Source organism: Eretmochelys imbricata, chromosome 10 (genome assembly GCF_965152235.1).
Source record: "Eretmochelys imbricata isolate rEreImb1 chromosome 10, rEreImb1.hap1, whole genome shotgun sequence".
NCBI classification, from domain to species: domain Eukaryota; kingdom Metazoa; phylum Chordata; order Testudines; family Cheloniidae; genus Eretmochelys; species Eretmochelys imbricata.
Window position 1 is genome coordinate 50224724 of NC_135581.1, and position 13021 is coordinate 50237744.

The 13021-nt window shown below is 39.6% G+C and overlaps 1 protein-coding gene across 1 annotated transcript in view; it reads right to left on the reverse strand.

Annotated features, from left to right (window-relative positions):
- TMEM266 (transmembrane protein 266) overlaps positions 1 to 13021 on the reverse strand; it is a 78478-nt gene that overhangs the window by 48967 nt on the left and 16490 nt on the right. The window contains exons 3-4 of the mRNA XM_077828387.1: positions 12840 to 12994; positions 6290 to 6363 (exon numbers count right to left, since the gene is read on the reverse strand). Of these exons, the coding sequence (XP_077684513.1) occupies positions 6290 to 6363; positions 12840 to 12994 (229 nt within the window). The remainder of the gene's footprint in view (positions 1 to 6289; positions 6364 to 12839; positions 12995 to 13021) is intronic.

The window sequence follows — 13021 nt, forward strand, 5'->3', positions numbered from 1 at the left end:
AAAATTTATAAGATATTCAGTTTGTGGTACAGCATCTTTTAAATAGAACACCCTGAACTTTTATAATAAAAAATTCCTTAAAAAACCCAAAACTTTACAAATGTTTTTACCTCTGATGTTTGTAAATGTGTTTTCATTAAGACAGGAACTGAATAACTGATTACACAATAAGTGCTATCAAATGCAGAAAGAAACTGGAAAAATAATTGCAGTAAATTATTTTCATTACAGTTATCTTAGGTGTTACTAAAAGGTATAGTTTTCAGACAGATAGTGTCCCCTTAACAACGTGGCCTACTATTGTCAAGTAAAAAGAATTAGCTCTCTGCAGTGGTACTATAATTTTTCTATCTAATTTGGTAGGGAAACTTGGCTGAGGTCTTTGCTGAGCCAGCCATGTGAATTCCCACAATTTGCATAAGTTAGCCTACTGTGAATGTACACTCAATTTTTTTACATACTTTATTCCTTGCACGGTTAATATATAATTTATTACTCTGTGACTCACTGGGTCAAATTCATCGCTAGAGTAAAGAAACCAAAAGAGTGAGTGAAGGGATGTATTTGGCCCATCAGGTTTAGGTAAAGGAGAGAACTATGTTTAGTTCAGCAGTACTGTTTGTACTGAAAGGGGAAGATTGAGGACAGAGGAGTGTGGGGGAAAGAGAGACCTTTCCAGTCTCCGGTGTAGCTCTCCCCTGTCCCCTCCCCCACCCAAGCATTTATTGTTTGCTGACATAATTACTCTGAAAAGCAAACTTTTGTTTTGCAATGCACTAGATTACTCAAAATACCTGGAGTAAACCTTTCCCAAGAAGAATACCTTGTACTCATCTGTGACGCAGCAGGGAGGGGAGAGTATTGACCTGGGAGTGTTTTTTTTTTTTTTTAAACTTCAAATATGTTTAATATGGAAAACTACAGAAGATGGTTTTGTTACAGCTGCACATTTTTCATGGAACATAGATGCAATGACACGCTGGCACCTGATCACCGCAGCACAGCGAGGAGAGTTTCACAGGACTGTCTGCATTGGGGATGGGAGACTTCCCTTGAGGGAAGATACCTGAGCCAGGGGGTTGGGGCCAAGTGACACCTCCTGCCCGGGAAACTGGACAAAGGCTGGAGGAGGAGCTGGGGGGAGGCTGGGTGAGATAGCTGGCGTGGGTTTCAGTTTGGAGTTGGCTGGGGAAGAGGAGGGAGCCCCAGGTCTGGGGTTTTAATCTCCCTGCCCTCCCCCCCCCCCACCAGAAGGTCCTGACTGTGGGGTCCTGTTTGTGCCTACAAGCTCAGGTTTGGACTGTGTTCCTGTTGTCTCTAATAAACCTTCTGTGTTACTGGCTGGCTAAGAGTCACGGTGAATTGCAGGAAGTGGGGGTGCAGGGTCCTGACTCCCCCTCACTCCGTGACATCATCTATGAGAGTTTTATCTCCTGCAACCCAGGTCATCCCACTAATTACTCATTTCAAACACTGTTTAGAAGTGTTTTAATTTACCTTTTTATGGGCTGACAGTTCTTAGAAGTGCTTCCCCAATTATTAGTACCTACCATTACCATACCACTGGAGGATCAGGAACATGTTATCTTTAACCTGACACTCAGGGTTCTACCACATGGGTATCATCTCATTCAGCTTCTCGTCAGTCAAACTTCTAAAAGGAAAAGGAAAGAAAAGGGTAAGAGTTGATTACATCTCACACACTATTAAAATAGTACAAAATATTTTCCACATGCTCTGCATTATAATTGTTGCATTCTATTGTACAATATATCCACAATAATTAATAATTAACTGCAATAGCAGAGTGACACCAAGATTGCAGGCATAAACACATAAATTCTCTAACACTAGCAACTATGTTTTCTTTTCTTTTTTTTTTAACCTATATTACATAGTATCTAAATTCTACAGGTGCATTCAGACAAACATTCCTGTAACATGCACTGTACCAAGTTTGTCCTTAGAATATAGTAATTGAGAATGACAATGGATTCTAAACTCAGAATTCTAGATTCAGAACTGTTTTACGGACATGGCTCAGTGACCTATTTGCTGACATCACGGTACCTTGAAGCAAATATGAATTTGATACAAACTTAGTCTTTGACTTTCCTACATCAGAAGTTCCTTCTGGTCACGTTTGGACCAGGGGTTTTATCTACATCCCTGGTGAATGGTGTAGAAGATGCAGGAATCTCATCAGCAGCAAGAAATCAAGCTTGAAGAGAGTCCAGCTGAAGCACCAGTTTAGCACACTGCATGGGTCAGAAATGTTCTTGAGAAAAAGGGATTGAGATAAGAGGGATGAAACTTTAGGAAGGCTTTGTGCTAAAGTCCTATCCCACCACAAAATCCTATGGTCTCCTGAATCCACCTTGTTGTATAGCGACAAAGTTGGATGGCTGAGCAGAGATAGATTTCCAAAACATTAGAAGTTAAACTTGTGCACTCTATTAAAGACTCCACAGCCAAAGTTTAACTGATTTTTTTAAATATCAGTTTATAAAATCCATGTAATTTTTTCTAGGTTTTCCTCTGCACCACCTGTTCCCAAAACCAAATATTATCAATATCAATTCTTCTTAACAACTCCCCCAATACACATACATGGCCAACAATCCAGCACACTTAAGGAACCCTATGATAATAAAACTAGTATGCATAGGGAATGGAGGAAAACATTCAGAAAGGTAAAGTTCCAGTTTGTTATGGAAGAATCATATACTTTTCCATTAAATTCTAATTTTTCTATACTGATAGGTTGCTTGAAACATACAGCATTTAATAGAGAATTATATTACTACTATAGGATTTTTTAGAAAAATATACAGAAAGGATATTATTTTCTCTTAAATTCTATAGGTTTTTTCCCCCAGTAATGTCTACAGAACCATATTGGCTTAATTCTAATTAAATTCTGTAGGACTCTCCCCTAAGACGTTTTAATCTTCCTAGAGATTATTATGAAGGAGGAGTACAAGTATGAGAGACTACAATGAATATTTTTTGTTTATATGTAATTTGAGTGATATGTTTCATTTTGTCCTCTTTCTCTTCTTAATGCGACAAGCCAATTAATACATTTTAACTCAAACTTAAAAAACCCAGACAATTAACACCTTAACTACTGGAACCCCAAACCCTGCTGAATGCTTTCCCATTCCAAAACCTTTGGGGAAAAAAAGACCCTGATTTAGTGTGTACTTAATTTTAAGCATGGGAACAGTCCTGTTGACCTCAATGGGACTACTCCTGTGACTAAAGTCAGTAGAGTGCTTACATGCTGTGTTGAATTGGGCCTATATAAAGCAATGCAACAGCGGAGTACTACAGGCTAAAAAAGCCCACACCTGCAGGTCTCTCTCACAGGAACAGTCCCATTATCTTCAATGGAACAACTGGACTGAGCGAGGGCTGCAGAATCTGGCCACTAATACCAAAGTCATAAGATTATTTAAAATATATTCAGACCCTACGCCACTTACCAAAGTCGATGCCAAGTCCTCTGTCTGCCTTTTCTCATCCAAGTATAATCAGGGCTGGTTTTACCCTCTTGATATGGTGCAATCCTGAATTAGCCTTGACTGCTGCTTTTGTTTTTTGCCCCAATATCCCTCTGACATTCTATTTCCTCTTCTGTCTTAACATCTGGGTATTGTTTGGTGTACGGGCTTGACATATGTAAACAGACACTAACAGGCAAAGCATCACAACCAGTAAATCTAATTTGAGCATTTGCAAAAGTTATATGCACGTCACTGAAAAAAGATATTGTGATATGTTGGAAAGTTTGCGGAGACTAACACGAGGAGAATATAAAATTAACACATTGCAGTAAATTCAGGTTAAGACTTGTGGCTGTAGCAAAAGTGTAAAGATAGAAGGAAAATGCTCGAGGAGTAGCAACTTAATTTTGTTAGTGGCTGCAAGTACCTGGCACATTTGTCCACTACATTTCAATCAAGCAGAAAGCCAGCTCTTATTTAACTGTAATGAGACAATAAAATGGGTGTACTATAGTTAAAGTTGCAAACGTTATCCATTATAACCAAAGATTTCGATCAATCCACAATTTTCCAAATTTTGAGCACAAGTGCCTTGTGTGGTTTGGGGAAAATAGTATTATAAGTGATGGATCATACTCAACAGGCATCTGATAAGGTCTGATCAATCAAACGAAACCCTACCCTCTTTGTGAAATCATTATACCATCTCTCTGCCTAGCCTGGTCTGAACAGTGAATGATTGTAAAAGCCTCACAGAACCACAGAGCAAAATTCTTTTCTATCCACCCCAAACAAAGATAAATCACTCACATGAGGAACAGGAATTAAATAAATGTAATGAAAATGCTGTAAGAGATCCTCTGCCTTTTTCACGGCCTGCAATTTCCGGAGCATTGGACAATAGTCTGGAAATTCTAAGTGTTCATTTTAGATGAGAAAAATAAGTTTCTCTTTGCTATTTTGATGCTAATCATCACAATGTAAACAGATTTGTTGCTGCCCTGTTAATCCAATGTTCTAGAGAACTATCTCCAGCAAAACAACAGCAGCAGCAAAGGTGAAAAATTCACTCTTCCCCTTTCCCAGGGGTTCTCGATCTGTGGTTTATAAAGTGCTTTCAGGTGGTCTGTGGAGCTGCTTCTGTCACAGTGGTGAAGTACATGATGTTTGCAGCTATTATTAGCGCAGTCTAGGACTCTTAAAAGTTTCCAGAAGCTTGATTGATGAACAGAATTCCAAAAATCCTAGCCGCTTTGTGCGCCTCATATGGCTACTTCATGTCTTTATTGGTGGTATTTTTTTTAATGTAAATTCAAACTTTGGTCAAACAGGTGAATGAAATTCATCAATTTGGAAAGACGGAAGCAAACTGCAAAGTGGGTGCCAACAGGATTAGAACAAGGGGTAATAAATGCAGTGAGGGGAGATTCACTCCCAATACCTGTATTGTCCTAAACACAGAGAGAAGAAAAAATACAATACAGACACAAAATGGGGATGGAGGGTAGCCAAACAACTTTGCCTATCATATTCAAAATAAGTTTATCTTAGTATTTATTTATTTCTGAACCATAATCAGTAGGAAAGGTTTGGACTCAGGATATGAAATTTGGGAGCAAAAGTGTATGGTTTAGGGTTGTGTGTATTCATTGCTTAAATTTGGTATTTTTTTTAATCCATTAATAGAACCATAGAAATAAATGGCTGTGTAATATAACTAACTATATGTCCAACAAGAGTGGTTTGCAGCATCAACTGTGACTATCAAGGCTTCTGCTTTTTCTCAGGTGAATACTCATAACCTTTTAAGCTAAACTGAACTCTTGGGTGCAGCCTCTAACTTCTGTTTTATTTGGATGCAAATCCTTTCCCCTAGCGAAACTAGAAAAATATTCCTCAGGTCTGTAGATATTCCAGGGAGTCTTCTGACATGGCATGGATGTTGGTGTAATTCAAAAACACACAACCATGTAATAGGATTTTTGTAACAATATGCATAACATGTCCCGGAGGAATAATCCAAATTGCTGTTTTGGAAGCACTTTAGATATATTAATAGTTCAACAAAGATGACAATTTTTTGGAATAAAGTTGCAAACTATAGTCAATTACTTCAATTTAGTCATTTATTGTATTATCAATATGGGCTTTTCCAATTAATGAATTTATGCAATTATGGTACAAATACACATTTGCACAGAAATTCACCATTGTTCAGTCTTACTTTGTATCTAATTTGCTGTATTTAATTACTTTCCTATACAGCAGTAACATAGATGGATGGAAAATATTTAGAAAAAACAGGGAGAGCTGCTTAAGTAAATCATGAAAGGACATGATTAATTCTTATTCAGAACCAAGCTTTGTATAAGATGAAGTCTTGGATTTCTTATTACAGCAAAATTCCGACTGAGGCCAATGAGAAATTTCCTGGAGTGAGACTTCAGAGCCAGGCCTGTTTCCCATCATTTAAAGGGACTGATTTGGGATGATACAGGTATAATTATCTCTCCTCACAATTTTGCTCTTATATTTGTATGGCAACATTCTCCCATTTTTCCCAGTCCATTCTAATTATCTCTAATAAAGAGAACAACTGTCAATACAAACAAGATCTTTTGGTTTTCCAAATATGAATGGCAAAAGCGGACTTATTTTATTTTTAAAACACATCATGTTCCTGTTCCTATTCCTATCATCAAAATTCCCACTGACATCAGTGGGAGCACGACTGAGTCCTGCATCCAAATCAATTGTGTTTCACCACGCATTATACATACCTCTGAAAAGAACACAGACAAGATGACTAGGCTGATCCAGTGAATAATTCCTGCAAACTGTGATGCACTTGAAACTGTAATTAACACAATATAATGAAGCATAATTTTAGTACCAGGTAGCAACTTATATATAATGGTGACTAGTATCATCACCACTTACATTTAGGAGAAGCAGATCATTTGAAACACTATAATGAAAATATAACAAAGGGACTAGATGCAATGGAACATGGAGCTTTACCCTCTTAAGTTGCTCATTCAAATCAATTCAGGTCAGTAGTGACCATAAAGTTGTTATCTGATAGCTGTTCAGTGCCTTATCTAAAATCAGTATGTGATCTCACTCATTGTTCCCAGGTGACATTGTTCACAGTTGCCAACACCACTAAAACCTGCACTAACTGGAAGTCTCAGGAGAGAGGCTAAGGAATGAATGGGTTCGTCCCAGTTTTCTGTTTTGAAATTAGGTCACCTTGGTGGTAAGCCACCTGCGGATAGGAGGCTGCAAGTCACTCCAGTAGTGAAACATGCAGTTGGAGCCTCTGAAAAACAAAGTTAGGAGTTGGAATAAGCAGTGTGGGACAGGTTACTCCAAGACAATCTGAGAAAGGAAAAATACTCCTTAGGAAGGGGCTTTTGTGCCACTCTCCTCTCAGCCAGTTCTTCTTGGTGATTGTGGAGACCCTCCATTACCTTTCTCTAGTAGAGGTTTTGGAGGCAGTGGGTGTATTGAACCCTAGTCCATAGGGCTCTTAAGTGCTAATAAGTTCCAACCCACCAACCAGTGTTCTCCTAACTACTGTCAGAATAGAAGCTGACCTCTGTCAGAAGACTCCTATCCTGGGATCTAATTGGTGGAATGCTGGGGGTCCTGACTGGTCCTCAGTTTCTATTTAAACCAATCTCAGGAACAAGAAATTGTCCATGCAACTGGGTTTCCCTTGCTAGGGACTGCATCCTCTGCAACACCTGCTCCTACTGCCTGATCTCCTGGTAACTGGACCCTGCCTCCTGACTCCCAGTTTGCCCTCTGACCTCCTGGTATCTGACCCAGCCTGACTTCTATTCTGACGACTAGGTCAGACCACCCACATCCTAGTTGGGGCAGTGGGCTGCTTGCGATGGAGATGAATCACAATTCTATCAAAAGCTGTCTGCCCAGTTTGAAGCCCTGTAGGAAAAGAGGAACACAGGAATGACATTGCAGGTCAGATTCTGCATCTGTCCTATGTGTGGAGCTGCTACAGAATCAAATCTTTGGTGCGCAATACCCTGTATTGTCATTGTTCCAGGATATAGGGGCACAAGTCTGATTGGCTTTACTAGGAGATGAGACTAAATCCTGCGCAACTGAAAACTTAAGAGTAAAATTTTATAAACTAACAAAAATAATTAGTCATTATTCCTTTAAATAATTTTTTAAAATCTTTAAATTTATTCTGGAAGACCAATAATTGTTTGGACCAAGATTTTCAAGAACAGATGCATGAACATAGACCCCTTTATCCATATTAGGCACGTAAGTAAGTGGCCTGATTTTCAGAACTGATCGCTTATTCAGGTGTCTAACTATGGAACATATTGGTCACAGGTTTCACAGAAGAACAAGGCATCAAGTCCCTGCCCCACTCACAGTTAGTTTGATTCTACAAAACCAAAATGAACACCTGCATTGAGACCAGTATTAGAAATAGCTTGGAGAACCAATGTAATTTTTAACAATATTTGAATACAATTGAGCTGGATTAGAAAAATGTGAAATATCATCTGACATCAAACCACCTAATAAAGATGAATTGCTCACAGAATACACATACTATGAACACATTTAACTCTAAACTGTCAATGCAGGTTCAAAATAAAGAAAAATGTATTACAGGAATGAAACCATTTCATACAATATGTTTCAGTAAGCATATAGCTGTCAAACTGCCAAATTTGTCTTTGTGTTACCCCACTGAGGACCACTTCATTACCATGCCAGAAAGATTCGGGCCTGGGCTGTCTATAAAGGGTTAATGTACCTTTGAGACATGGAGGACTTTCTGGATAAGTTCAGCTGCAAGGTTATCTGCACATAGTGGGTGTCTAGGATGAGGAGAGCTTTGTTCACATAGCAAAGCAGAACACTGAAAGGTCGTGTTCAGTACATGTATCAAAGTTCATATTCCTGCAGTCTCAGAAAAAAATGCAAAGAAGACAAGAAATTCTACCCCCAAACCCTGTGTGCCTGCCCAGGTCCTAGGAGTTTGTCTACAAAGGATCAAAACTGCTTGAGAAGATAGGTTGAATTACTACACAATGGAAAAGTGTTTTGGGCATCTTTGTGTGCATGAAGATGCCAGGTTGTAGCAGAATAATGGGAGATAAGGGGGATTAGGATTCAAGGAATAACATCATTTTAGTTGCCACTGATATTCCTTAAAATATGGTAATAGGGGGTCAGTAGAAATTGCCATGTATGGTACCAATGAATTTCAGCAGTCACAATTATTGATTAATAAAAAAGAAATAAGCAGACAATACTTTAGATAATTTCAACAACACGCTGCTTAAACAATAGGGCAGTGCTGGGAAATGGGGGAAATCCATTTGTGGGGAGTGTTCTAATCCCAATCTATTCACATGAAGTCTTCCAACTGCCCCCTAGTGTGCAAGCAAGGTATAACATATGGGAATTTGGGGTGGGGCGAAATGGATTTCTCATATTGCAACATGTGCAGCAACGACTGCTAGATATACTGCATGATGGTGACACAATTAAAGCGCCCGAGTGGTATCAACAGTAAACAGTTTCAAAGAACCTTCCAGGAAAGAAGTTCGTGAACAAGAGCTGAATCAATGTACCATGAACCGAGCTGGCATTCCACCACTCTCAATTGCCTTCTCTTCCTTAAAGACATCCAACTGAACATACAGACTTCCTCACACTGAACTGTAGAAACAACACGATTGTTTCAGAAACAATGTGAGAACACTACATTGTCCAAACTCTAGTGGGGCACAGTCTACTATTTGTGTGAATCTGGCTTGTTGTAGAAGTGCAGCCTTACCTCTGAATTTCTTGGGCTTGTAAACTTTTTTTAAAAAAAATTAACATTCTTAAAGAAAAGAAGAAAAATCAAACAAACCAAAAAAAACAGTCAAAGGCTACGACTTATCTTTTTTTTTTTCGTAGGTTTTCAGTACCTGCAGCTCCCACTGAACTCAAAAGGGAGACGGGGTGCTGGAACAATTTTTATAGTGGCGGTGCTGAGAGGCATTGAACTAAACTGTAAAGCCTGTATATAACTGAAACCACTTCAAGCCAGGGGGTGCAGGAGCTCCCTCAGCAGCCCTAGTTCCAGTACCTGTGAAGGGAGCTATAGAAATTCAGCACCTCTAAAAATCATGAAAAATCATTTCCAAACATGCTGCAATTCTCTTCTGAGCTGTCACACTGTTGTTTAAACACTGTGAAATGATCAAACCCTTATAAGAAATAAAGCCAAACAAATTCCCGCTAAGGCATGGTTTCATCTTTATATTCATTTTCATTGCACAGCTATACAAGTACTTACATAGGCCCAGATCCAGCAAACAGATACATGCAGGTGGATTCTTGCACCTGTGTGGAGCCCCACTGATTTCAATGGGACTTCATGCAGGTATACAGATGTACCTATATTTATCCAATCGCAGGAAAAGGGCAGTAGTAAGTCACTCCCACCACTATTGGAAGTGGTTTGGCAAAGAGATGGAGATGCATGGTCTAGAGAGGACAGGGAGCCAAAAACTAAAGAATTCTAATCATGGCTCTGCTAATGAACCCCTTCTCTCAGACCCTGGACAAGTGACTTAATCTGCTTTCATTTCTCCAGCCACAAAATATGGAGAACAGTGCTTCCGTACATTACTGGGGTAATAAGAGATTATTTAGTTAATGTACATAGAGTCTACCATATCAAATATGCTTCATGCTAAATTCACTCAAGGTCTATTAATTTCTCATTTGCATAATCTGCACTTTTGCAGATACAATTTCCATTGATGACAACAAGGAGTTGTGCCCACTGAACAAGTGCCAAGTGCAACTGAAATCGGCACTATGAATCTGAGAGGAGAATTTTGCCCTGGGATTTTAGCAATCATAGAAACTTAATTTTTTGTATAATATTTTTGCACATGTAATTCAAAACCATTAAAAACACTCTAAAAAAACAGATTTCCTCGGTGATTGCAGTCTCTACTGTGGATTAATGGCTTTTATTACAAACAAAATTGGCAGTGATGTACCATAGCATATCCTTAATACACTTGTATACGCTGCTTTCATATACTACAGGGAATTATTGTATGCTACAATTACATTTTTAAAAAACATAATTGCACACTAATGGCTTTTAAAAGATTAAGTTAAAAGTACAGTCTTCGTTTCACAGAATTATAGTATTTATATTAACTCCTCCCATATATTCCATAAGCGGTTAAAGAACAAAACCCAAGGAATTTAATGTAACAAAAGCTACATGAAATAATGAGAAGCGTGGTGTGTTGATGGTTTAGTGTCAATGCAGTGAACTGCCATGCAGCAGTCTTTTACACACAGGGCCAGCAAGAATGGAGAGTAGCGCAGAGACAAAATGTTCAGCCTAGTACCATCTGTTTGCCTGGCACAAACCTCTCTGAGGTACAGGTTGGTGGGCTCTGAAAGATGTCACATGCAGCACTCCTCAGAGAGGAGTATTGATGGGGAAACAAATGGTAAAGAATGCAGGAGATCCTTCCGAAATAGTGTTAGAAGTCTAAGACAAACCCACAAAAGCAAATAAATCCAGTGTTTAGGATTCAACCATTAGCTCTACTAGCAGTGGCAACTTTAGGCATATGCAATGGGCCTTAGGCACACACCTGACCTATCAAAGTGCCATCACTGAATTTCTCTGTGATCCTCTCTTAGTTCAGCTCTAAAGATTGAATCCCATAGCCGATAACCCCAAATAGTTGGAAGACTGCATTTTGGTGCCGCCTCCTGACTTCCCTGTTTACAGAAGAGTTCGGTTAGCAAGGATGGCAGAGCCTCACAAATAGCTGATGGGGTTGTCTGAGGCTGGAAGGGATGGTTTCATAGAAGTGTTTGAGGTGTGATATAGATAGGTATAAGGGGACCAGGTCAAATATAGGTAGGGTGTAGGAGAAGGCCCAGTCAGCATTCCTTCTTACAGAGCTTATAAAATAAAACAACAACTCAGGCTGCTGCTAATAGTGGCTCCCTTAATATTACCTTTAAAGCAGGGTTTTTCTTTCTGAGCCCCACCTCCCCACCAAAAAAACATGTTCTAAAAACTCCATGGCCCACCTGTGCCACAATAAATGGTTTCTGCCAGGACCCGTGTTAAGGGATAGCAAGCAGAGCAATTGCCCAGGGCTCCATGCAACAGAGGGCACTGTGAAGCTAAGTTCCTCAGGCTTCTGCTTCAGCCCCAGGTGGCGGGACTCAGGGCCCCACGCTTCAGCAGTGGGACTTCAGCTTTCTGCGCTGGGCCCCAGAAAGTCTAACACTGGTCCTGCGTGGCAGACCCCCTGGAACCCGCTCGCGGCCCGCCTGGGGGCCCTGGACCTCTGGTTGAGAACCACTGCTTTACAGCACTCCATTACACTACGTAAACTGATCTTTGGGATGAAATCCTGAGACCACTGAAGTCAAATAGCAAAGCTCAAGAATATCACCCTAGAGTTCCTTAATCTTTAACGGTTCATTTTTTTGCCCTTGTGGGTGTGTCTAAACCCCTTATAGTTATTTCTATATATTTCTACATAATTTCTTTTTTAAAGGGCACCTTTAATATTTAGCACAGGAAAACTTGTTGGCGCTTACATTCAGATGAGTTTTGTGTGACTGAGCAAAAAAGAATGGAGGGAGAGAACAGTGAAAGAACAGCTCAACCAGGAAGCAAAGCAACACAATTAAAAATTGCCTGTACCATGGAACCTGTGTAGAGTGAACTCAGATATAGCAAAACTTCACTTGTGTTGTTGTTATTTGTCTTACAATATGTTAGTGAAGTAGAAGGAAAGCCTTAATTGTTTCAATGCATTGCCAGACACAAACTGTAATTTCAGTTCCAACAAATTTCTGTTTATAGGGACAAATTACTAAAAGAGAGAGCACCAACTGCACCAGCAAAATCCACACACACCTATTTGCATACATACATGTAACTATCACAGAAGTGTCCTTTTGACTGCACAAATGCCCTGTTTTCTGGTGTATGCAAATTGGAGAAGGTTATCATAATGGGAGTGTGCAGTTTTTGCAGGTGAACAAGGTGTGGGCACATTTTTTCAGGTGAATTCTACCTGCATCCTCTGAAAATCTGTCCCATAACGAATTTGCTCTGTGGGGAAGAGGAGGACTTCACTATACCAGGGTTCCACTGTATTAAAAGTACAGTAAAGGTCATTATCTAACTTTTAAACTACTTACATGACCAACCCTCCTCCCCCAAGCAAGTTAAATCTAAACATCATTTATCTTCGATCAAATTTTTTAAAAAAGCCTGCTACTCACACTGGAGAAGCTTTATATCTATTAGGAGTTCCAGAGTCAGGAGAATCACCACCAACACTACACAGGCTACCAGGAAACTGTTGAGACTTGCACTGAGCAAAAATACCTGCCACACAGCTGCTCGTCTCCCACAGCACGGCTTTAGCCAGTTAGATCTAAAGAAATAAAACAAGGGGGGCAGG